This window comes from Macaca mulatta, chromosome 14, assembly GCF_049350105.2.
Source record: "Macaca mulatta isolate MMU2019108-1 chromosome 14, T2T-MMU8v2.0, whole genome shotgun sequence".
Classification (NCBI taxonomy): Eukaryota; Metazoa; Chordata; class Mammalia; order Primates; family Cercopithecidae; genus Macaca; species Macaca mulatta.
In genome coordinates, this window is record NC_133419.1 from 56,086,730 (window position 1) to 56,113,078 (window position 26,349).

The window sequence follows — 26,349 nt, forward strand, 5'->3', positions numbered from 1 at the left end:
CTGCAGCCTCTGCCTCTCAGGTTCAAGTGATTCTCCTGCCTCAGCCTGCCAAGTAGTTGGGATTACAGGTGCCTGCCACCAAGCCCAGCTAATTTTTTGTATTTTTAGTAGAGACAGGGGTTTCACCATGTTGGCTAGGCTGGTCTCAAACTCCTGACCTCAGGTGATCTGCCCACCTCGGCCTCTCAAAGTGCTGGGATTACAGGCATGAGCCACTGCGCCCGGCCGCCCAATAATGGATTTTTTAAAAAATGGAATTATTTAAAACATACAGAAAAGAGTAAATAAGAAGAAAACTATAACCAAAACTTCTTAATCACCTAAACTTTATTTTATTACATTTTTAACACTTAAAATATTTCCTTTATGTTAAGAAAAACAATTTCAGGGCCAGGTGCAGCGACCATTGCAATCCAGCCTGGGCAACAGAGCAAGACTCTGTCTCCAAAAAAAAAAAAAAAAAAATCCATTATTACAATTCTTACTTTTCCAAAAGACAACTGGAAAAGAAGAAAACTAGGAAGATGGTAGTAATGGTTGCATAACAACATGAATATACTTAAAAATGGTTAGGATTGTAAATTTTATGCTATGCGTATGTCACCAAAATTTTTCAAAGAAAAAGAAAACTAAGAAAAATATTTTTTTTCCTGGGAACCACCATATTTCCGGATCTGAGAAACCATGAGGAGCCAAAATCCTGAGCCCTAAGATGGCAAAACAAATACTTGCTTCCTATTCCTTCTACTAATACTTTAGAACTTAAAATATAATGTACCAATCTTATCTTTAAAAGGGAAAATGGCAAAAACACGGAACATGAGATGCCAGAGAGATATCAGAGCCCTCTAAAAAGCATAAAATGGCTTGAAAAACTGCAACACTGGATCATCTTCTTACCTCTTTATGATCTTCAACTACACTAAGAAGTGTATCAATTGTATTCAGAATTCCCATAGCAGTAACTGCTTTGTCATCACTACCTTCTTCATCTGGCCCCGTCTGGATTACTTGGTTAAATGTCATTGCCTAGATTCAAGAGAATATAACTCAAGTTTGTCACTGAGGCATTATAAACATGTTTTTGTCTAAGACTTTTAATTATTAGAACGTTCTCATTGGGAAACCACAACAAATCAATGTCTCCAAATTGATTAATGATCATAAAGAGCTTAAGCTCTATAATCAAATAGTCTACTCATTGGTTGACCTTAAACAAGCTACTTGACTTCTCTTGACCTTTTCTGCATGCCACTTTGGGGATTTCATAGACACCGTATGAGGACTAAATGAGGCAAGGTATAAAAGGTACTTAATATTATGAATAGTTGTCATTAATATTACTGGTTACAACTTGACAATGTCCAAATAAAAGCATATTTAATCATCAAGGGGGTCACTGATTTATCTTCTGTAAAATTCAATCGATTATTTTGAGCATTCCAGGCCACTACACAGATAGTCATGCTGCAGCCTGAGGTAGTAGTTAAGAACAAATACTGTGAAGGCCCATCTATAAATCCTAACACCACCCTGCCTAGCTTAGGCAATTAACCATTTTATACCTCACATTTTCTCTGTAAAACAGGAATAATTCTGAAACACAATTGTGTTAGAATTAAATAACTTAAGTGTCTCTCAAGGGCTTTATGTGCTACAGAGTAATGTCGGTGAAGTATCTGCTATAAAGCAAGGGTCCCCAATCTCCAGGCTGTGGAGTGGTACCAGTCCATGGCCTGTTAGGACCAGTAGATAAGTGGTGGGTGACTGAGCATTACTCCCGGAAATTCTCATAGGAGTGCAAACCCTACTGTGAAATGTGCATTCAAGGATCTAGGTTGCACACTCCTTATGAGAAACCATTGCCTGCCTGATGATAAGAGGTGGAACAGTTTCATCCCAAAGCCATCTCCCCCAGACCATCTGTGGAAAAATTATCTTCCACGAAACCAATCCCAAGTGCCAAGAATGTTGGCTGCTATAAGGTAAGGCAAGTCACTTGTGACATAACCTGGAACATACTGAGAGCTACATTAAAATGCTTGCAAAAATGATAGGTTCAAACAACATACCAAATGTTGTGTCATTTCTACTGCAATAGGAGTAACTTCTTCACTATATTCACAGATCATTTTCTGAATTACATTGGTAAGGTCATCATTTTCTGTTTCTCTTATAATATGAAGAAGAGCCTGCATTACAGGTCTGATGAATGGCGTGATATATTCTTTAGCTGTAAGAGAAAGAATAAAAAACTTGCATAAAACACCTAAAACTTAGGCCGGGCGCGGTGGCTCAAGCCTGTAATCCCAGCACTTTGGGAGGTCGAGACGGGCGGATCAGGAGGTCAGGAGATCAAGACCATCCTGGCTAACACGGTGAAACCCCGTCTCTACTAAAAAATACAAAAAACTAGCCGGGCGAGGTGGCGGGCGCCTGTAGTCCCAGCTACTTGGGAGGCTGAGGCAGGAGAATGGCATAAACCCAGGAGGCGGAGCTTGCAGTGAGCTGAGATCCGGCCACTGCACTCCAGCCTGGGTGACAGAGCGAGACTCGGTCTCAAACAAACTAAAAAACACCTAAAACTTCTTAAAACCTGGTATAACAAATATCAATGAGTTTTTTTAAAAAGTACTTTCTCATAAAAAGCAAGTATGCCAAGTTTCTAGGATTATGGCTTTTTACAATTACTACATATATAGTTATATACATATAGTAACGATATGTAAAACATATATACCTATATATTATATGTAACTATATATATATTTTGTGTGTGTGTGTGTGTGTGTGTGTATATATATATATTTTTATAAGAGGCAGGGTTTTGCTCTGTTGCCCAGGCTGGAGGACAGTGGCAATCACAGCACACTGCAGCCTCAAACTGCTGGGCTTGAGTGATCCTGCTGCCTCAGATTCCCAAGTAGCTGGCACTACAGGTACATGCCACTATGTTCAGTTAATTTTTTTTATATTTTTTTGTAGAGATGTTACCCAGGCTGGTCTTGAACACCTGGCTTCAAGCGCTCTTCCCACCTAAGCCTACCAAAGTGCTAAGATTACAGGTGTGACCCACCGCACCTGGCCAACATTAACTTTTCTTGACATACACAAATCCTTTACCTTTTTCTTGATTGCTGATCAATACTTGAAGAGCAATGGCAGCTTCCACTTTCACAGGCATTTCTCTATCATCAATCAGACATCTTCTTGTTAGCTCTAAGGCCGTTTGAAGGTTCTGATCACTTTTGAACTTCACTTCACAAAAATAGTGAAGTACCCAGCAAGCCTTTTGTAAAAACACAGTGAGTTAGTGTAGATACCTTACCTTAAATTCCCCCAAGCTAATCTCTATTCCCTGAGTTCTGTGTGTGGGAATTTGGAGGCTGGCCAGTGGTAGATGTGTCCAGAGACAACACTAGACCAGTACTATGATCCCAAGTTACTCTTTGGCTGCATGACGTTTGTGTGGATAGCAAGATCTGAATGCAAAACACAGACAGACACTGCTACCAGACACAGATGAAACCTATGCACACATTACGGCAGCCATGTAAAGATTTACATTAAACAGAAACCTAAAATAAAATACAGCCTTCAAAGTGAACATTTCAAAGTTTCAATATAAAAGTCCACAGAATCATTCATTACAAGACAAAAGTATACAAATAATGCAGCTTTAAAACATACCCTTGCTCTCATGTAGCCTAGTTCACTGCTGAAGAGAGGGAATACATGATTCTGCAACATGTATTCCATCTGATCTTTATAGATCTTTTTCTGTAAATACAAACAACAGTTATTTTGATACAGTTCCAAATATAATCATCTCAATTTCCAAACAGATATAACACTGTTAAAAATGACTATTAATATTACATATATTTATGCTCATTCTTTGAACCCCAGAATCCACAACCAATTTTCTTATTCCAGAACTTCACCACCAAAAACCACTAAACACATTTTTACATGTTTTTATATTCCTTGATTAGAAAGCCATTATGCCAAATCTTACCAGCAACAGTGTTTGAGTGTTGTAAGTTTGGTTAATTTTATTTGTTACTATGAAACTTTTATAATTAAAAAACTTCTCTGATAAAGTTTCTGGTTGAAAATAACATAACCTGAGAAAAATCCTGCTTTCAAACTAATAAACTGGCTATCTAAAAAGGCAGACTTTTTTTTTTTTTTGAGACGGAGTCTCACTCTGTCGCCCAGGCTGGAGTCCAGTGGCACAATTTTGGCTCACTGCAACCTCCACCTCCCGGGTTCAAGTGATTCTCTAAAAAGGCACTCTCAATATTCAAGGTGAGTATTTTCTAAGTGCAAAGAAGCTTTTTACAAGAGTTCCTTAAACTGCACATTAAATCAACATTAAAAATGTAAGACACTTATATATCGACACTTACATAATCAAACATGACAACTTAATGCAATGTGAGACCCTGGCCTGGGTCATGGAACAGAAAAACGGACACAGTGGGAAATCTTGTGAAATTTTAAAAAGGTCCATAGATTAGTTGATAGTATCAACTCAAAATCAACTTCATGTTTTTGATAACTGTGCCTCTACCTATGTAAGGTATTACCCCTAAGTGAAGCTAAGTGAAAGGTAAGAATAAACTTGAACGTGCCAAGAGAACTCACTTAATTCTCAGCCTTCTATACCACAAATGATTAGAATGTCTTTAATATATACTTTATAAACAAAGAGAAGGATGGGTGAACACGTATAGAAAAGATGAAAGACGGCCAGGTGCAGTGGCTCACGCCTGTAATCCCAGCATTTTGAGAAGCCGAGACGGGTGGATCACCTGAGGTCAGGAGTTCGAGACCACCTGGCCAACATGGTGAAACCCCGTCTCTACTGAAAATACAAAAATTAGCTGGTGTGGTGGCAGATGTCTGCAGTCCCAGCTACTTGGGAGGCTGAGGCAGGAGAATCTCGCTTGAACTCAGGAGGTGAAGATTGTAGTGAGCAGAGATCACGCCACTGCACTCCAGCCTGTATGACAGAGTGAGGCTCCATTTCCAAAAAACGAAAAGATAAAAGATACAATGACTAAATTTTCTATGAATATTTAGTGCCTGGCTTTAGAATGCAAAGATTTCTAACAACTCAATTATAAAAGACAACCCGATTAAAAATGGGCAAGGGTCAGGCATGGTGGCTCACGCCTGTAATCCTGGCACCTTGGGAGGCTGAGGCGGGCAGATCACCTGAAGCCAGGAGTTCCAAGACCAGCCTGGCCAACATGGCAAAACTCCATCTCTACTAAAAATACAAAAATTTGGCTGGTGGTGGGCACCTGAGGCATAAGTATCCTCATGGTTGCAGTGAGTCGAGACTGTGCCACTGCACTCCAGCATATAGGGAGGTGGGGCTGGAAAGCTCAGCTTCTTGGGAGGCTAAGGCAGGAGAAGCACTTGAACCCGAGAAACTGGTGGCTGCGAGCCGAGATCTCACCACTGCACTCCAGCCTAGGTGACAGAGCAAGACTCCATCTCAAAAAAAAAACCAAACAAACAAAAACAAAGGCAAGCAATGTTTTTGGAGCAAGCAATTTGAATAGATATTCTCTAAAGAAAATATACAAATGGACAATAAGCACATGAAAAGTTTCAAAGCCACAAAGAGATACTACTTCACATTCACTAGGATGGCTATAATCAAAATATACTGCTGGTAGAAATATAAAATGGTATAGGTATGTTGGAAAATGGTCCTGCGGTGTCTCAGATTATGACCAGCAATTCATACTCCTAGGTACATACCCATGAAAAATGAAAACATTATGTCCACATAAAAACTTAAACATGGGCCGGGCGCGGTGGCTCAAGCCTGTAATCCCAGCACTTTGGGAGGCCGAGACGGGCGGATCACGAGGTCAGGAGATCGAGACCATCCTGGCTAACACAGTGAAACCCCGTCTCTACTAAAAAATACAAAAAACTAGCCGGGCGAGGTGGCGGGCGCCTGTAGTCCCAGCTACTCGGGAGGCTGAGGCAGGAGAATGGCGTAAACCCGGGAGGCGGAGCTTGCAGTGAGCCGAGATCCGGCCACTGCGCTCCAGCCTGGGCGACAGAGCAAGACTCTGTCTCAAAAAAAAAAAAACAAAAAAAAAAAAAACTTAAACATGAATGTTAACAGCAACATTTGTAGTAGCCAGAAAGTAGAAACAATTAATGAATGAGTAAATAAAATGAGGTATATTAATATAATGAAATATAATTTGGCAACAAAAAGGAAAAAGTACTGAAACATGCTACAACACGGATAATCCTTGAAAACATTACACCAAATTAAGTCACCCAAAAAGGGCTACATATTCTATGATTCCATTTATATAAAATACCCAGAATAAACAAATCCATAGAAAAAACGTGGACTATAGGTAGCCTAGGGCTGGGAGATTTGGGGTGAAATGTGGAGTGACTGCTAATGTATACAGAGTTCCTTCTGGGGGTGATAGTTATACAACTGTGAATAAACCATTGAGCTGTACACTCTATAAGGCTGCTATTTTTTATTTTTATTTTTTGAGACGGAGTCTCTGTCACCTGGACTGGAGCGTAGAGTGCAGTGGCATGATCTCGGTTCACTGCAGCCTCCGCCTCCTGAGTTCAAGTGATTTTCCTGCCTCAGTCTCCCAAGTAGCTGGGATTACAGGTGCCCACCACCATGCCCGGCTGATTTTTGTATTTTTAGTAAAGACGGGGTTTCACCATGTTGGCCAGGCTGGTCTCCAACTCCTGACCTCAGGTGATCCCCCCTCCTTGGCCTCCCAAATAGCTGGGATTACAGGCGTGAGCAACCACACCTGGCCTATTTTTTATTTTTATAGAGATGGGGTCGCACTATGTTGCCCAGACTGGTCTCCTGGGCTCAGGCAATCTGCCTGCCTCAGCATCCCAAAGTGCTGGGATTACAGAAGTGAGCCACTGTGCCTGGCTGGCTGTTTATTTTTAAAAACTACTTGCATAGTCATGCACATACAAACACACTAAAGAATACCTTCAGAAGTATTTCAGCTAAAGAGCCAATCATATGCAGGGCTCCATCTTTTTTTCGAGGGTCAGCATTTGGTTCTGTAAGAATCTGGTAACAAAATCCCATAGTCTTTTGCAGTACCTAGATTAAAAGAGAAAAGTACTGTTATTGAATAGCCCAACAGTCCTTAAAAAACATACTAACAAAATGACTCACATGACTAACATGTAAAACTGAGTGTATAGTTGAATAAATGTTAAATAATACAGCAAAAGTTATCTAAACATTAAATAAGCCTACCTCTTTCCTCTTACTACAGGCTGTAAACAAAAGTGTCTGGGCAGCAGTGGTAGGAGAAATGAAATCTTCAAATACATCTAGAGAACAAGTTTAAAATTAAGACAATAAATATTAATTTCTTCGCCAAAGCATTAAAAAAATTGCTTAATCTTTACATATGAAAATGATCCCAGATCCCCTTATAATTTTGCAAAAGCAGAATTCAATGTCTTTTCTGTACAAATTAAATGTTTTTATTTGCTTGTCTGTTTTGAGATGGAGTCTCGTTCTGTCACTCAGGCTGGAGTGCAGTAGGGTGATCTCGGCTCATTGCAACCTCCAACTCCCAGGTTCAAGCAATTCTCCTGCCTCAGCCTCCCAAGTAGCTGGTTTACAGGTGCCTGCCACCATGCCTGGCTAATTTTTGTGTTTTTAGTAGAGATGGGGTTTCACTATATTGGCCAGGCTGGTCTCAAACTCCTGACCTCAAACGATCTTCCCACCTAGGCCTCCCAACATGTTGGGATTTACAGGCCTTAGTCAACGCACCTGGCCTATGCATATTAAATGTTAATCCATTAATTCCTCCTAATAGTTTTTGTTTTTGTTAACTCAGAACTTAGCAGTTTAAATCATACATATGAAACACTACTGATGTTAGAATTTTCACAACAGGGTCACAAAAGTACAAGCTGTGAAAAGCACAGATGACTTGGTAAGAAGGACCAATACTCAACATTATTAGCCAAATTACAATTCTTTAATTCTGTACAAGGACTTCATGTGACTCCAACTTCCAAGATGTGTTCTATCATTTCCCACTCATATGATAGCTAACATAAGATCCAAAAGTATAGTTGAGACATTTAGTGTTGAGGTGTAATCTTAAATATTTAACAGTTTTGGCATTCAGTAATAAAAACTTAACAGTACTGAATTTGTGTCTGCTAAAAATAAGATTATCATTATCAAATATCATAATTAATAAATAGCCCCAAAAAGGACTACACAAGGGATCAATTACATTAAAACACCAAAGAAGGCCGGGCGCGGTGGCTCACGCCTGTAATCCCAGCACTTTGGGAGGCCGAGGCGGGCGGATCACAAGGTCAGGAGATCGAGACCACGGTGAAACCCCGTCTCTACTAAAAATACAAAAAAAAATTAGCCGGGCGCGGTTGTGGGCGCCTGTAGTCCCAGCTACTCGGGAGGCTGAGGCAGGAGAATGGCGTGAACCCGGGAGGCGGAGCTTGCAGTGAGCCGAGATCGCGCCACTGCACTCCAGCCTGGGCGACAGAGCGAGACTCCGTCTCAAAAAAAAAAAAAAAAAAACACCAAAGAAGATACATAATACCCCCAGGTTGGCTACACACAATCACTGTAATCTTAATTACTGACATTTTTTGTTTCTAAAAATGTGAAAATTCCTCACCAAACTTCATGCGTATATATTCATAAGGGTCTTCTTGCCAAAGTTCCTCATCAGCATCTGTGTAGCACATCAATGGAAAAATAACATCTTGGATAATGCCCTGCAATTTAAAAGTTAAGAAAACAATAGCCATCAACTTTCAAATTTAAACCTTCAAATTTCCTTTAAGTATTAAAACCAAAGTAACACTATATGTATTTTAAAGCTTAATATCAAACGTTAGTAATGCATTTAATGTGTTCTAAGATCAACTATCAAACTTCCCCTCTCTGTAATAATTATAAGATATACATGTACATAGGTTGCAATTAAGTATTCTAAATATATATAATTTAGTCTATAAAATTCTATAGCTCTAAATAAAGCACATCAATTATTCATAGAAATAGCAGGTAAGTCACTTATCCTAGAAATGAATCTGGTGAAATAAATATCCTTGGCTACTCCAAATTATATGATAAAATATAATCATAGTCCAATAGTAAGAACTTAAATTACAAGTTTGAAGAAAAGAGTTTTGGATTTTAAAAGGTAAGTTGGATATTCACAAAATAACTCTCATAACTTTACGTCAGAGTGTTTTCTCTCCTTTTTCTGCTATACTCTCAAAACAATCACCAGAAGTAGACTAAGTAACATAACTCAACAAACATGCAATTTTTCAACCTTTATGACAATTGATGTTATTTATATTATATTTGCTATAAAAACATTTCAGATAAAATTACTTGTATATGAGGCTTCAGATTCTTCCAGGTGAGAGCATGAGAAACTCCTTGGTTAATATAATTTAATGTCTGTTGTAAAACTCGAGGAGCCATATATTGCTTCTCCTTGTACTGATACAACACCTTCAATAAAACCTTGGGAAAAAATTTTCGATCAAAAATCAATGTTCAAATAGAAATTTCAACCACTTACAAGCCAGTAAAAACAGTTAACACATATCTTAATGTCCAGCTCTTCATCAAGAAAAACAACTGTATACTTTGAAAAATAATTTAACTCATTTCTGATTAAGAAAAGAGAAAATTATATGCTATCTTCGTTTTTCTGGTGTTTTTGTTGTTTTTGTTAGAGACAGTGTCTCACTACGGTGTCCCGGCTGGTCTCTAACTCCTGGTCTCAAGCGATTCTCCCATCTCAGCCTCCCAAAGTGCTGGGATTACAGGTGTAAGCCACCACACCTAACCCATATGCTACCTACTGAAAAATCACAGTATTGGGAGAAAACCCTATCTTGTTAAAGCCATCTTCTGGGAAAACCTTACCCGAAGCAGTCAACTGCCTATTTAGCATCTGTCAATAGTTCTCACTCTACTTCATGTTTCAGATCATCGATAATGCAAAATGTGGTCCACAACCTCTAGTGGTCCCCAAGACTATTTCAGAGGATCTACTAGTTTAAAGCTACTTTCACAATAATGTTATCTTTTTCTTTTTTTAAAAAACTGTGTTTTGAGTAAATCAGTATTTGCATCAATGGTACAAAACCATGGTGTTAAATGTTCTGTTGCCTTATTTGAATCAAGAGAGTATGATATTAAAATCACTGTATTTTTATTTACTTATTTATTTGAGATGGAGTTTTGCTCTTGTTGCCCAGGCTGGAATGCAATGGCACGATCTCGGCCCACCGCAACCTCTGCCTCCCAGGTTCAAGTGATTCTCCTGCCTCAGCCTCCTGATTATAGGCATGTAATTAGCCATCATGCTCGGCTAATTTTGTATTTTTAGTAGAGACAGGATTTCTCCATGTTGGTCAGGCTGGTCTCGAACTCCTGACCTCAGGTAATCTGCCTTCCACAGCCTCCCAAAGTGCTAAGATAACAGGCGTGAGCCACCACTCCCGGCCAAGTCACTGTATTCTTTACAGCCATATTCTTATAGAACAAGTTTTTCCTAAGTTTTTTTTTTTTTTTTTTTTTTTAAGACAGAGTTTTTCTGTGTCTCCCAGGCTGGAGTGCAGTGGCGTGATCTCAGCCCACTGCAACCTCTGCCTCCTGGGTTCAAGCCATTCTCCTGCCTCAGCCTCCCCAGTAGCTGGGATTACAGGCACACACCACCACACCCAGCTAATTTTTGTATTTTTAGTAGAGACAGTGTTTCACCATGTTGGCCAGCCTGGTCTTGAACTCCTGACCTCATCATCTGCCCGCCTTGGCCACCCAAAGTGCTGGGATTACAGGTGTGAGCTACTGCACCCAGACAAGAATATATGTAATGACAAGAAAAATTATGATTACTCAATGAGAAGTATACATACAGCCATTCTACTACATACCAAAGTACAATGGTTACAACATTTGGGAGATTGAGTTGCAAGCTGAAATAGTCTCTTATTCCACGAAACACTACATTATGCTTGAAAGAACAACTGATAGACAATAATTATTGAGACTATGAATACGGCAGATTTTTCTCAAAAACGAATAAAATGAGTACATCATTTCAAGGAAAATTGCTGACAATATGTTACTGGTGTTAAAATTTGAGGTTTCAAGCAAAAATTAGAATTATGGGCCAGGCGCGGTGGCTCACGCCTGTAATCCCAGCAGTTTGGGAGGCCGAGGCAGGTGTTCACCTGAGGTCAGGAGTTCAAAACCAGCCTGACCAATATGGAGAAAACCCATGTCCACTAAAAATTCAAAATTAGCCGAGTGTGGGGGTGCATGCCTATAATCCCAGCTACTCGGGAGGCTGATGAGGCAGGAGAATCGCTTGAACCCGGGAGGCAGAGGTGGCAGTGAGCCAAGATTGTGCCACTGCACTCCAACCTGGGCAACAAGAGAAAAAGAAAAAAAAAATTATTTCCATTAACATGTAACAGGCCTGTTATTATTTTTTAAATGAACTGCTTACTCTTATTTTAATTTCTAAATGATAAATATCACTAGGTCTAACTCACATAAATGAGAACTCAATGGTATCATAAGTAATTTGAACATAAAGAGATCCTGAGACCAAAAATGTTTGAGACCTGGTACAGGGTCCAAACATGCACTCTTTAGAAGTCAAAGAAACTAGAAATAAGCAATATATAAATTAACTTAAAGATACCATGTTTTCACTTAGAAAAACTAAAAACAGACTTACTTGCTGGACACCAACAGCAAATGCCTTCAGAAATACTTCAGCAAATTCATTATACTCCTTGGAAACATTGCCAGGGCTTCCATATCTAAAAGAACATCAAAATGCCCATTGTTTCTTTATAATGCTTTATGCCAGCACTTTAAAGCAAAACCTTAATAAATTAATTTAAATCACCATATATGGATGAGATTACCTTTCAAAAAGTCTTGCTAAAATATGTAAGGCCCACTTCTTGCATTTCCACCATGGTAACTCAGGTCGATCATCTTCTTCAACTTGAAGTGTTTCCTTTAAAGAGACACTTATTTAATGATAGAGATAACACAATATAGGAGGAACAGCATGAGATGAGAACAGATTGACAAAAATGTGAATGCTTCTCTAATGTTGGCCTTTTTTTTTTTCTTTGTGAGACAGAGTCTTGCTCTGTCACCCAGGCTGGAGTGCAGTGGTGCCATTTCAGCTCACTGCAAGCTCTGTCTCCCGGGTTCAAGCCATTCTCCCGCCTCAGCCTCCCAAGTAGCTGGGACTACACGCATCCCCCCACCACGCCCAACTAATTTTTTGTATTTTTAGTAGAGATGGGACTTCACCGTGTTAGCCAGGATGGTCTCGATCTTCTGACCTCGTGATCTGCCCGCCTCAGCCTCCCAAAGTGCTGGGATTACAGGCGTGAGCCACCACGCCTGGCCTGATGTTGGCCTTTCATAGTAGGTTAGACTTGGAAAAGTATTAACCCTATTTAAATCCAAGAGGCATCCTCACTGCTTCACTAGTTGGCTATAAAAGACATGCTTTTTAAAATTCTTCTACAAGCTTAAAACCAAACATTTTAGTCAAGATCTAAATAGTACAGTCAAGGCCACGACAATTGTAGCTTAATCAAAATCAGTATACTATTTCATAATGGAAAGGGCACGAGAAACTCCATTTCGGAAATCTAGTTTCAGGTATATAAGTATAAATGTGCAAGGATTTGTGTACAAGAATACTAATTCTAATACTATTTGTAATGAAAAAAAATTGCCAAGAACCTGAACATTCATTAATAAGGGAATGTTTAATTATGGAAGATCCATAAAAGATTATTACACAATCGGCCGGGCGCGGTGGCTCAAGCCTGTAATCCCAGCACTTTGGGAAGCTGAGACGGGCGGATCACGAGGTCAGGAGATCGAGACCATCCTGGCTAACATGGTGAAACCCTGTCTCTACTAAAAAATACAAAAAACTAGCCGGGCGAGGTGGTGGGTGCCTGTAGTCCCAGCTACTCAGGAGGCTGAGGCGGGAGAATGCGTAAACTCGGGAGGCGGAGCTTGCAGTGAGCTGAGATCCGGCCACTGCACTCCAGTCCGGGCGGCAGAGCAAGACTCCGTCTCAAAAAAAAAAAAAGATTATTACACAATCACTGAAAGAAGGAACTGGATCATTATATATTAACCTAAGACATCCATAACATATATATATATATATTTTTTGAGACAGAGTCTTGCTCTGTCGCCAGGCTAGAGTGCAGTGGCACAATCTCGGCTCACTGCAAACTCCGCCTCCCTGGTTCAAGTGATTATCCTGCCTCAGCCTCCCCAGTAGCTGGGATGACAGGTGCGCCCCACCACGCCCAGCTAATTTTTGTATTTTTAGTAGAGACGGGGTTTCACCATGTTGGCCAGGATGGTCTCGATCTCCTAATCTCATGATCCGCCTGCCTCAGCCTCCTAAAGTGCTGTGATTACAGGCATGAGCCACTGCGCCCAGCCTATCCATAGCATATTTTTCAAGTAGGATAAGGAAGTGAACATACAGAGCAAGTGAACACTCTCATACATTGCTAGTGAGAGCAATGCTACAGCCACTTTGGAAGCTACTTACAAAGTAAAACATACACCTACCCTATGACCCAATTCCTTTCTTTGATATTTATGCAAGAGTGTGAAAAACATGTGACCACAAAAAGACACGTAAGAATGTTCATAGCGGCCAGGTGCGGTGGCTCAAGCCTGTAATCCCAGCACTTTGGGAGGCCGAGATGGGTGGATCACGAGGTCAGGAGATCGAGACCATCCTGGCTAACACAGTGAAACCCCATCTCTACTAAAAAATACAAAAAACTAGCCGGGCGAGGTGGCGGGCGCCTGTAGTCCCAGCTACTCCGGAGGCTGAGGCAGGAGAATGGCGTAAACCTGGGAGGTGGAGCTTGCAGTGAGCTGAGATCCGGCCACTGCACCCCAGCCTGGGCGACAGAGCAAGACTCCGTCTCAAAAAAAAAAAAAAAAAAAAAAAAAAAAGAATGTTCATAGCTTTACCTTTAATACTGAAAAAGTAAAACTACCCAGATGGCCATCAACATACATAAATTGTGATATATCTATACAATGGGATACCACTTAGCAATAAAATATAATAAATACCACTACACAACATGAAAGAATATTATAAATATATTAAGTGAAAGAAGCCAGGAACAAAAGATTACTTGATAAGTTCTAAAACAGATGAAATCTATTGTGCAGGAAATGAGATGATGGCAGAGATGACTAGAACCAGCCATGAGCAAACATTCTGAGGTGATGGTTAGATGGGTACATATAATTGTGTTAACTCACTGAATTGTTTATTTATAATCGGTGCACAGATTATAAATTATACCACAAAAAGGCACACAATGTGTATATGAGACCTTTAAAAGTTATATATCTATTAAATGTGCACAGAAAAATATACACCAAACTAGTTTCCTATGGAGTGTGTAGAAATGTTGTTTCTTATGCATTGTTCGTAAATCTTTTTGAAACAAATCTTAAAAAAAAAATTAGCCGGGCGCGGTGGCTCACGCCTGTAATCCCAGCACTTTGGGAGGCCAAGGCAGGTGGATCACGAGGTCAGGAGATCGAGACCATCCTGGCTAACACGGTGAAACCCTGTCTCTACTAAAAATACAAAAAATTAGCCGGGCGTGGTGGCGGGCACCTGTAGTCCCAGCTACATGGGAGGCTGAGGTAAGAGAATGGCGTGAACCCGGGAGGCAGAGCTTGCAGTGAGCTGAGATCCGGCCACTGCACTCCAGCCTGGGCGACAGAGCGAGACTCCGTCTCAAAAAAAAAAAAAAGAAAAAAAAAATTAAACTACAAAATAGGACTTTGGTCTCACTTATGCGATTAACAACATTATATTGGATAAATTACATAACCCTCCCATGTCTAAGTTTAAAATAAAAGTCAGAAGGAATTTTGAGGGTTAAATGAGTATATATTAATAACAGTACATAAAACACACTAGGTAGGCTGGGAGCGGTGGCTCACGCCTGTAAGCCCAGCACTTTGGGAGGCTGAGGCAGGTGGATCACAACGTCAGGAGTTCAACACCAGCCTGGCCAAGATGGTGAAACCCTGTCTCCACGAAAAATAAAAAAATTAGCCAGGCATGGTGACGGGCACCTGTAATCCCAGCTACTTGGGAGGCTAAGGCAGGGAATTGCTTGAACCTGGGAGGCAGAGGTTGCAGTGAGTTGAGATCACACCACCACACTCCAGCCTGGGTGACAGAGTAAGACTCTGTCTCAAAAAAACAAAACAAAACACAACAAAACAGGGTATTCAGTAATCTGTAAATTCCCCTATATCTCTAGAAAACTAGACTATAGGCTGGGCATGGTGGCTTATGCCTGTAATCACAGCACTTTGGTAGGCTAAGGTGGGCAGATCACCTGAGGTCAGAAGTTTGAGACCAGCCTGGCCAACATGGTGAAACTCCATCTCTCTAAAAATACAAAAATTAGCCCGACTTGGTGGCACACATCTGTAGTCCCAGCTACTTGGGAAGCTGAAGCATGAGAATCGCCTGAACCCAGTAGGCAGAGGTTGCAGTGAGCCGAGATTGCACCACTGCACTCCAGCCTGGGCAACAAGAGTGAAACTTCATCTCGGAAAAAAATAAAAAAAAAAAGAAAACTAGACTATAAAGAAAAATTGTAGTAATTTTAAAAATTTTGATTATAAAAATAACACAACTGGACAACTCTGAATGTACTAAAAACTACCAAGTTGTACTTTAAAAGAATAAATTTTATGGTATGTGAGTTATTTCTCAATAAAGTTATTATGAGAAAATAACATAACTACAAAGTTTGGCCAATTTGTAAAGCAAGTTCTTCCTCTGTACGTGGGCATCTGACAAATTAACTAGGCTAAGAGCCAGCTATGAGCTCTTAATTTAAGAATTCAGAAGAAACAGAAGATTTAGGATGAAACAAAAGGATAACAGAAGCACTTAACCAATAATATGTTTTTAAAAACACCTTTTACAACTCTTTACACTGAGTAAATGTACATATATAATGCATATGTAAACAAATGAAAAGGTACCTCTAATCTAGAGAAAAACACATCACATATTATAAAAGTTCATAAAGAATGTTACAGGAAACACCAGTTAGAGTCTTCAAAAGACCATTAAATATTCACATTTAGTAATATAAGAGAACATATAGAAACTTACATTAGGTACATCCCTGTTCACAACAGTCTTTAAAATTTCTATCCATTCTGTCAGGTTCTGTTGGTTTATCAGTTCCAGTGGTAGTGTATACTAAATAAAAGTCAAGAATTAATATTTCAAAATCCTTGCTAAAGAAAATCCCACTTCTTTTTACTCTTCACAATGCCTACCAAAAGTATTTCATTCAATCCACATTTCCTACTTTTAGTACATAGGCAAATTCCTTTGCTTGTTATCTATAATGGTAAACAGTGAGTGGGCATCCTTGCCATATTCCCATTTTACTGGGATATCTTATTTTCACCATAAGGTGTGATATTTATTGTAGACTTTTAATGAACAACTTTCATCAAGTTAAGAAAGATTCTATTTTAGGATTCTAACAGTTGTTTATTTTTTTCAAAGCAGACATAGTTATTTAATTTTATGAAATGCTTTATCTGACATCCATAAAGATAGTTACAGGTCTCTATTTTAATGTGATGTAAGGGTTAATTTAAAAATTAATTTCTTACTGTCGATCCATTCTTGTATGCCTGGGATAAATCCTATCTCTCAGTAGGCCAATAAAACAGATAACCAATTTGGGATTTTAGGACATCTATTTTCACAAGTGAGATGGGGCTATATTTTTACAACAGGGTATGCTAGTCTCAAAGAATGAGTTGAGAAACTACTTTGTCCTATTCCCTATGCCCTATGATAGTTTTCAAAAAGACCTATTATTTAATCCGAAAGTTATGATCCTCAGAGTTAGAAAAAATATTGAAAAGACTAGTGTTTATTCAAATTACTTAACAAAAGAATCATGTAAGAGTCCAACAGAACAGCATTAAGGTGCCCTTAGATTCATAGTGGCAGATAACTGAATGTCTTTAAAGATCTAGCAAAGACATACAAAATCCAACCAAAGAATAGAGTTAGGCAAGTACAATCTTAGTGGAGGTGAAGTCATAGATCTTTCTTCCTTTTTTTTAAGAGACCAGGTCTCGCTCTGTGAGGATGGAGTGCAGCCTTGAACTCCTGGCTTCAAGCAATCCTCCCACCTCAGCCTCCAGAATAACTGGGATTACAGGCTTATAGGTGCAAGCCACTGTGCCTGGCTCTGATCTATTTAAATGAGAGTTTTTAATGTAATGGTATGACTTGAGATAAACCCTGCTATGGTACACGGTACAACAAAAAGAACCAGAATTTTCCTGGTTTTTAAAAATCTGTTTTACAAGTAATTACATTTCACTGCAAATACTGACCCAACCATTTCTTTAGTGGGTATCTTTTATCCTAGAAAAATTTAGAACAACATACAGAAATAATAAAAGCCATTACTGTATACCAGTAAAGCCCACTGATTTAGTATTTTTGTGACAAGTTTAGGAATAGGTTTTGTATTGAGACAATCTATGTATATTTTGCATGTTAAGTATGTGTTAGACTTCAACTGTAATCAAGTAACTGGTTTTCAGATTCATTAACTTTTTTTTTTTTTGAGACGGGTTTTTGTTCTTGTTGCCCATGCTGGAGTGCAGTGGCATGATCTTGGCTCACCGCAACCTCCACCTCGCACGTTCAAGCTTTTCTCCTGCCTCAGCTTCCCAAGTAGCCGAGATTACAGGCATGCACCACCACACCCGGCTAATTTTTTTGTGTTTTAGTAGAGACGGGGTTTCTCCATGTTGGGTCAGGCTGGTCTCGAACTCCCCTCCTCAGGTGATCCGCCCACCTCGGCCTCCCAAAGTGCTGGGATTACAGATGTGAGCCACCGCGCCTGGCCCAGATTCATTGATTCTTAAGGTGAAAGACAGTTTCTAAACTGACTAATTTGGTTGCAGTGGATGGTTTAAGAGAATTAGACATTGCCCATTTGCAAATTAAGATTTATCAGGGGCCTGGCACGGTGGCTCATGCCTGTAATCCCAGCACCCTGGGAGGCCAAGGCAGGCGATCATGAGGTCAGGAGTTCGAGACCAGCCTGACCAACATGGTGAAACCCTGTCTCCACTAAAAATACAAAAATTGGCCAGGCATGGTGGCACATGCCTGTAATCCCAGCTACTCAGGAGGCTGAGGCAGGAGTATTGCTTGAATCTGGGAGGAGGAGGTTGCAGTGAGCCGAGATCACGCCACTGCACTCCAGCCTGGGCGACAGAGCGAGACAGTCTCAAAAAAAAAAAAAAAAGATTCATTAGGGTTGTTTATGTATTTGGGGAGGAAGTATGTTTGTTTAGACTTATAATTTTGGCAATTTATGTTTTGCTAGAAAACCGTCCACTTAATGTAGATTTTCAAATTAACTATTATTCAGATGCTGAAATTCTTTGTTAATTCTTAATGTGGTAAATGACAGATTAACTTTTTATATATAAAAACTGCTTCATAGATATTACCTGAACAAGAGCATAGAAGATCTTGAATATTTGTTTCTGGATGAGGACAGACTGATCAGACTGGTCAGAAAGAAGCTGGATAAAACGATCCTTTAGAACTGGCAGAAAATGCTGCATTGCTGCTACCAATGGACTCCGCTCCTCTGGTTTTTTATACCTTTGAGTAGGAATACAAACTAATTCTGTAAGAATTTATTTCCACAATTTTATATATATTTAAACTATGCATTTATTTCCACAAATATTATCAAATACTTCCTAACCAATTTAGAAAAAGAAAAATACCTAGAACAAAACCGTAAAAAGAAAGCATCTTGAATAAAACCTTAAGTAAAGATTATCCAGTATTTTCTGAATATGTATTATGAGGTCAATAATCTTCAAGGCGCACATGAGTATCCTCACTTTTATAGTTGAGGAAACTGAGGCACAGACGTTAACTATCTTTCTCAGTATTACATAGTTAGGCATGAACCTAGGCAACTGGAATAGGTTATTGACCTCATAATAAATGTTCAGAAAATACTAGATAATCTTTACTCAAGGTTTTATTCAAATGCTTTATTTTTACGGTTTTGTTCTAGATATTTTTCATTTTCTAAATTGGTTAGGAAGTATTCGATTATATTTGTGTAAATAGTAGCAGCTGATAAATAAAACTGATTATATATTACCATCCGTAAGTAATTTACACACCAACAGCATTAAGGCAGAAGTGGTATACATAAAGCAGAAAATACTTTATTTCTAAAAGCATCATAAACCAGAAGTTCTTCCATTAACCCAAAAGGCAACAAAATGTGACCAACGGGCTATCAATTATGAGCCAAGATCGTGCCACTGCACTACAGCCTGGGTGACAGAGAGACTTGATCTCAAAAAATATATATATTGTTAAAAAGCCTGTTGAGGGTTGGGCACGGTGGCTCACGCCTCTAATCCTAGCATTTTGGGAGGCCGAGGCGGGCAGATCATGAGGTCAGGAGACCAGGACCATCCTGGCCAACACGGTGAAAACTCATCTCTACTAAAACACAAAAAATTGGCCGGGCGTGGTGGTGGGCACCTGTAGTCCCAGCTACTCGGGAGGCTGAGGCAGGAGAATGGCACGAACCCAGGAGGCGGAGCTTTCAGGGAGCCACTGCACTCCAGTCTGGGCAACAGAAAGAGACTCCATCTCAAAAAACAAAAAACAAAAAACAAAAAACCAAACAATCAAATTTATAACTATACAAAAGCAATTCCAGTATCCTCTTTTTTTTATTTTTTATTTTTGGAGAAAATGCCTCACTGTCACCCAGGCTGGAGTGCAGTGGTGATCCTGGCTCACTGAAGCCTCAACCTTCCAGGTTCAAGCTATCCTCCCACCTTAGCCTCTTGAGCAGCTGGGACTACAGGCATGTGCCACCACACCCGGCTGATTACTTTCTTTTTTTTTTCTGCAGAGAAAGGGATAGAAACGGGTTCCACTATGTTGCCCAAACCGGTCTCCAACTCCCGGGCTCAAGTGATTTGCCTGCCTCAGCTTCCCAAAGTGTTGGGATTACAGGATGAGCCACTGCTCCCAGCCCCAGCTTCCATTATTAAGGAGTCAATAGGCAGACTAAATTTGTAAAATACAGATTACTGATTATAGAAATCATTATTCTAAGAGCCACAGCTTATCTTTCTGGAATAGATACTATCAAAACAGCTTTAACTTGGTTTTCCATAGCACATCCCAGTTGTATTTATTGGTACCCCTCTTCCTTAAGAGAGAAAATATAAAGAATTGAGTGAGTACATTTTAAAATGATAATGGGAGACTCTTTTTAAAAGCTAGATTTTTTTTCCTACCAGTTGAAATGAGTAACAAAGTAAATCACCAGGAATAAAAAATACAAAAAGGAATGTTCACATTAACAATGACTGTTAAAGCTATTAACACAATCTACTGACAAATTATTTCAAATATTACTTTAATGTGCTAAGAAATTATACCTAGCATATATTTTAAAAGTTTATCTATACCTTCGAGTTGATAAAATAACAATTCACGAAAGAAAGCCATTTGTACTCTCCAATCTGATTATACAAACTACAAGTATACACAAAATTCCCTTTAAACACTAACTAATATGATGCAGCTCTCTCTATTTATCCATCACAGGTCCATCACCCACCCTAAGAGACTTTAAATACTTGTATGCATCAGATATTCTCTCCTACCTCCCTCAATACCCTGAATAGTGGACTGGGAGTTGAGTGGTACTAGTTGTCAATCTAAGCTAATGAGTAAAAAATTACGGTACCAAACTTATTACTACCCTGTAAGACCTGAACATTCCTGAAAGTATGAAAATATGACACTAATAAAATTCTACTACCACAAGGCTGTGATGTGTCAAACTGGAGAACCATACTCACAGAAAATCCTTAAATACTAGTCTTATAACTATTCTGTTAAAAAAAAATTTTCAGTGGTTCTTAGTATCTAAAAGATCACATCCAAATTTCCCATTCTGGCACTCAAAACCCTCTTTAACATGGTCCCAATTTACCAGTCCAAAATTATTCCCAACCTCTCACTGGGAATTATCAATACCATTAAGCAGTCTCCTCACTACCCACTAAAGACAGGTTCTCACATTTCCGTCTCTTTCTTTGTTCATACCACTCCATATGGTGTGACACGCCTTCCTCTTCATGTTCTTTGTGTTCCTTCAACTGACAAGCATTTCCTGAGATCTATGCTCCTGAGGACTACCACAAATTCCAATTTTTCCATAAATTTTCTTAGAACTGCTTCAGTCCACACAGATCCCTTGTGAACACCTTGTGCTTCACAACGAAACACTGGCTGAAAATGAACTGAATTCCAATGATGTAGCAGCCTCCTGTATCTCCCATTTAAAAATCCCTGTCATATTCCCTCCTGCTAAGATTATGGGACAGGACGGACTTGAACCTCCTCAATGATATTGACAGCTTATTGCTTTTATTTTCTCCAATTTTAGTCACTCAGACTAAACTCTAACAGAACTGTAACAGCTGGAACATTCCTTAGCAGGAAGATGGGTATCTGGTGGGAACACAAGAAAACACCAGTACCAATGCTGTAAATGGTATTGTTTCTCTCCTGCTCAGAGAACAAAAGCAGCAGTTCATCAGCCACTTTGAGATGGGACCCAAAGAGAGTATCAGAGGCTAACTATAAGTCCCAGAATTAGAGGGCTCACAATGGCATCTTTGTAGCTGTTAGGACTGGCAATAAAGTCACCATCATGGTATAAAACTCTTCCTTATGCCTTCCTCATAATATCCCATCAAACCTTTTCAAGTGCCTATCAACTACAGACTTAAAAAACTCCTTCAACATGTGGCCTACCACTCTCAGTGCTATACTTCAACTTTCCAGGTTAGATCTTTTTTTCCTGATCCCTAAAACAAGATCTAAAATAATCACTTGGCCTAAAATCTTTTTTTCCTAATACTAATGACATATATGAACTATAATCTGCTTAAATATGCCAACAATGAAATAGGTGAGTGTGAATCCCCCAAAACACACTGATTAAAGAAGATCACATGAAATTCCAATGAATTCTCAAAGAATCAGAGGGAGGTTCCTAAACTGAGATAAAAACTCAAAGAAAAAAAGCCACAAGTAATAAAGAGCTTTAATCCTCAATGTATTCTGATCACCTTCACATTTTAGAAAACTTATCGGAAGGACTTTTATCAGCACGTATTGAGGAGCCCAGCTTTAGAGATAACTTAGTTTTTGAATAGGTAAAGAGACAACGATTAAGAAAAAAGGGCACAAGGAGTTTCTTAATAGAATAAAGAAACTGCAGAGTTAGAATGCTACTTCAAAAAGAAAAGAATAAATTGAAATTACCATATAACTCACTAATTTTATTATCTATAATTTTACATGTTCAAACTGGCTTAAATTTTCCCAACTTTTCCTACTTCTCAAAGCTCTACAGGAATTGAAAGAAACACTTACTCATAATTTTTCACAAGCTGATAAAGGCAAAGAAGAATTCCTAGCCAACAAGCACTGTTATCGGACTGAAGATAAAAGCCAATTTTGTCCACAATGGCAGTCCAGCGGCTTGGATAATCATGTTTGATGATGTGATGAATGCATGTAGTAAGCTGTACCCTGAAAGCCAAAAATAAACAGTAAGGAAAAAATCCTAACTAGGTAAGATTTTGCTAACTCACAGAAAGGAAAATAGAGTTTAGCCAAAATCTGATTTTAAAATAACCCATGTGATGTTAGATGTACACAGAATATATTTGATTCAGAATAAGTCACTGAGCAAAACGAAACCCAACAAATGTTACAAATACAGGTGTTTTATTTTTCATTCCTATCATCAATAAACAAGTTTCATTTAAGAACATCAATTAGGCTGAGTGCGCTGGCTCACGCCTGTAATCCCAGCACTTTGGGAGGCCCAGGCGGCAGATTACAAGGTCAAGGGATCAAGACCATCCTGGCCAACATGGTGAAACCCCATCTCTACCAAAAACACAAAAACTAGCTGGGCCTGGTCGTGCACACCTGTAATCCCAGTTACTCAGGGGGCTGAGGTCACTCTGCCTGGCCCACAAGTTTTATATGAGGTTTTTGGTTTCATCAATGTGAAATCAAACCATAGTAAGAAAATAAATTACAGGCCAGGCGTGGTGGCTCACATCTCTAATCCCAGCACTTTGGGAGGCCTAGGCAGGTGGATCATTTGAAGTCAGGAGTTCCAGACCAGCGTGGCCAACATGGTAAAACCTTGTGTCTACTAAAAATACAAAAATTAGCCAGGGATGCTGGTGCACGCCTGTAATTCCAGCTACTCGGGAGACTGAGGCAGGAGGATTGCTTAATCCCGGGAGACAGAGGTTGCAGTGAGCCGAGATTTCGCTACCTCACTCCAGCCTGGGCGACAGAGCAAGATTCAATCTCAAAAAAAAAAAAAGCTAAGGCATTCTCCTGTAATAGCATTTGTTGCGTAAGTTTTCTGCTACAAAAAAAAAAACAGGGTTATATGTTCTGAAAAGACCTCAAAAGCCCCCCAGAAAAACAAAACACAGGCCGGGTGCGGTGGCTCACTCCTGTAATGCCAGCACTTTGTGAGGCCAAGGCAGTTGGATCATGAGGTCAGGAGATCGATACCATCCTTGGCAACATGGTGAAACCCCGTCTCTACTAAAAATACAAAAATTAGCTGGGCGTGGTGCTGTGTGCCTGTAATCCCAGCTACTCGGGGAGCTGAGAGGCAGGAAAATCGCTTGAACACAGGAGGCAGAGGTTACAGTGAGCAAGGATCGCACCACTGCACTCCAGCCTGGCCACAGAGAGGGAGTCCGTTTCAAAAAAACAAAAACAAACAAAAAACAAAAAACCCTGAAAGTTACATCCCTGCAGAAATGGGTAAATTTTAAAAACACATACCTGATGAGCTCAGGAGAATGGATAATGGCTTCTACAATATTTTCTCGAATACAATGGCGATCTTCTTCTGGAATAGTATAAGGGGATATATCCCCTGGTGCTGTTTCTCGATCAGGCCAATACTGTGTTATCATATTTTTCAAATAGATAACACCTAAAATACAGATCAGTTTGACAAAAGAATGTTTACTGTGAAAGTACTGTGAAAATTCCTTAAATGTTCATACCTCAAGTATTTCTTTCAGACCACTGTTTGTAAAGCTATGCTTTCATTAACAAAATACTACATTAAATTATTTTTAAAGTTGATAATGCACAAATTGAACACTCAGTTACAGCAATCATGCACAAGGTTATTACTAATCACATAGCGTAAGAAAACTCTGCAAATAACCCCAGAGAAAACTGGTTTTTTTTAACGTCACAACACTTTTTACCCTGTTTTCTATATGAGAGTTAAATTAAATCAAATCAGTTTTCTAAATGAAGCCTCTCAAGACAAAACCATCATACACACCCCAACATAGCTTCTACAACTCATCACACAAAGGTAATAAAAAAAACAATTCTTATCACAGAAAAATCATAGCATACAAAGGTTCTTAATCTATAAATTTAAGTATTTCAATCCCATACCACTTCAAATTCAAATTATGTTATGGGAGAATTTACTGTGTTCAGAAATTACAGATTACTATTTTTCCGTCAGTTATCATACTGCTACCTTCGCACATTGCTATTTGACAAGTTAACAAACTGATGAAGTGGCAAAATCTAGGTTGCTAGCAATGCTTTTTACCCAGCACTTTCAGAGAGAGAGGGACAACAGAATCACAAATGTGTAAGATGTACTGTAAAGGGAAACTGTCCAAAATTAATTCTTAAATTCTGCAAAACACTGGATCGTCTCTAATTAGCAATTCTTATCTCGAGTCCTGTACTTTTTTTTTTTTTTTTTGCGACAAGAGTCTCGCTCTGCTGCCCAGGCTAGAGTGCAGTGGCACCATCTGGGCTCACTGCAAGCTCCACCTCTCTGGTTCACGCCATTCTCCTGCCTCAGCCTCTGGAGTAGCTGGGACTACAGGCGCCCACCACCACACCCGGCTAATTTTTTGTATTTTTTTAGTAGAGCCGGGGTTTCACCATGTTAGTCAGGATGGTCTCAATCTCCTGACCTCGTGATCCGCCTGCCTCGGCCTCCCAAAGTGCTGGGATTACAGGCGTGAGCCACTGCGCCCGGCCTCGAGTCCTGTACTTATTTGAACAAGGATAACCGACAGAACTGGGATTTTTATATTCTAGTTTGCTTTAATTTAGGAATTAAATATTCGATCTTATAGTATTTCAAATAGATTAAGACTATATATTAAAATACCCCTCAACAAGGTATTTTTTTTTTTTTTTTGAGACAGAGTCTCGCTCTGTCGCCCAGGCTGGAGTGCAGTGGCCGGATCTCAGCTCACTGCAAGCTCCGCCTCCCGGGTTTATGCCATTCCCCTGCCTCAGCCTCCCGAGTAGCTGGGACTACAGGCGCCCGCCACCTCGCCCGGCTAGTTTTTTGTATTTTTTAGTAGAGACGGGGTTTCACCGTGTCAGCCAGGATGGTCTCGATCTCCTGACCTCGTGATCCGCCCATCTCGGCCTCCCAAAGTGCTGGGATTACAGGCTTGAGCCACTGCGCCCGGCCTCAACAAGGTATTTTTATGAGATGGAGTCTCGCTCTGTCGCCAGGCGGGAGTGCAGTAGTGCGATCTTGGTTCACTGCAACCTCTGACTCCCTGGTTCAAGCGATTCTCCTTGCCTCAGCCTCCCGAGTAGCTGGGATAACAGGCATGCACCACCATGCCCAGGTAATTTTTGTATTTTTAGTAGAGACGGGTTTTCACCTTTTGGCCAGGATGGTGTCGATCTCCTGACCTTGTGATCCGCCCGCTTTGGCCTCCCAAAGTGCTGGGATTTATAGGCGTGAGCCAACGTTTTAAGATAAACTACACCTACGATAAAGAGTCAAATAGGACCAACAAAATCCAGGTTATTACTACTACAGAATTTTGGTTCTTTTTCTCCAAAACAGAACAGAGACCAACATTAAGACCACACAACAGTCCCAATGTCTCTGGACGCAATCTCTTAATATTTCCATTCTAAGAATGGGATATATATGCTTATGTGATTTGGAATGATAAACATTTTTTGCCCCATCAAAACAGAACTTGGTACTGCACTG

At 39.8% G+C, this 26,349-nt stretch overlaps 1 protein-coding gene and 1 non-coding gene across 4 annotated transcripts in view; both read right to left on the minus strand.

The window, feature by feature from the left end:
• The window catches only part of IPO7 (importin 7), a 65,946-nt gene that overhangs the window by 16,034 nt on the left and 23,563 nt on the right, over positions 1-26,349 (minus strand). For 2 of the 3 annotated variants that reach the window (XM_028833699.2, XM_028833697.2), the window contains 14 exons: positions 24,123-24,276; positions 22,674-22,832; positions 18,683-18,839; positions 16,296-16,385; positions 11,995-12,089; positions 11,802-11,886; positions 9,434-9,568; positions 8,706-8,805; positions 7,295-7,371; positions 7,019-7,135; positions 3,691-3,780; positions 3,124-3,289; positions 2,073-2,233; positions 901-1,029 (listed from right to left, as the gene is read on the minus strand). In XM_028833699.2, the coding sequence (XP_028689532.1) occupies positions 901-1,029; positions 2,073-2,233; positions 3,124-3,289; positions 3,691-3,780; positions 7,019-7,135; positions 7,295-7,371; positions 8,706-8,805; positions 9,434-9,568; positions 11,802-11,886; positions 11,995-12,089; positions 16,296-16,385; positions 18,683-18,839; positions 22,674-22,832; positions 24,123-24,256 (1,695 nt within the window). In that variant the 5' untranslated portion in view covers positions 24,257-24,276. Of the gene's footprint in view, positions 1-900; positions 1,030-2,072; positions 2,234-3,123; positions 3,290-3,690; positions 3,781-7,018; positions 7,136-7,279; positions 7,372-8,705; positions 8,806-9,433; positions 9,569-11,801; positions 11,887-11,994; positions 12,090-16,295; positions 16,386-18,682; positions 18,840-22,673; positions 22,833-24,122; positions 24,277-26,349 lie in introns of all 3 variants that reach the window. The other variant, XM_077963463.1, reaches the window with a different exon arrangement.
• On the minus strand, positions 3,366-3,547 carry LOC114672523 (small nucleolar RNA SNORA23). Its single transcript, XR_003722929.2, has one exon. It is a non-coding gene; the product is annotated as a small nucleolar RNA SNORA23 (small nucleolar RNA).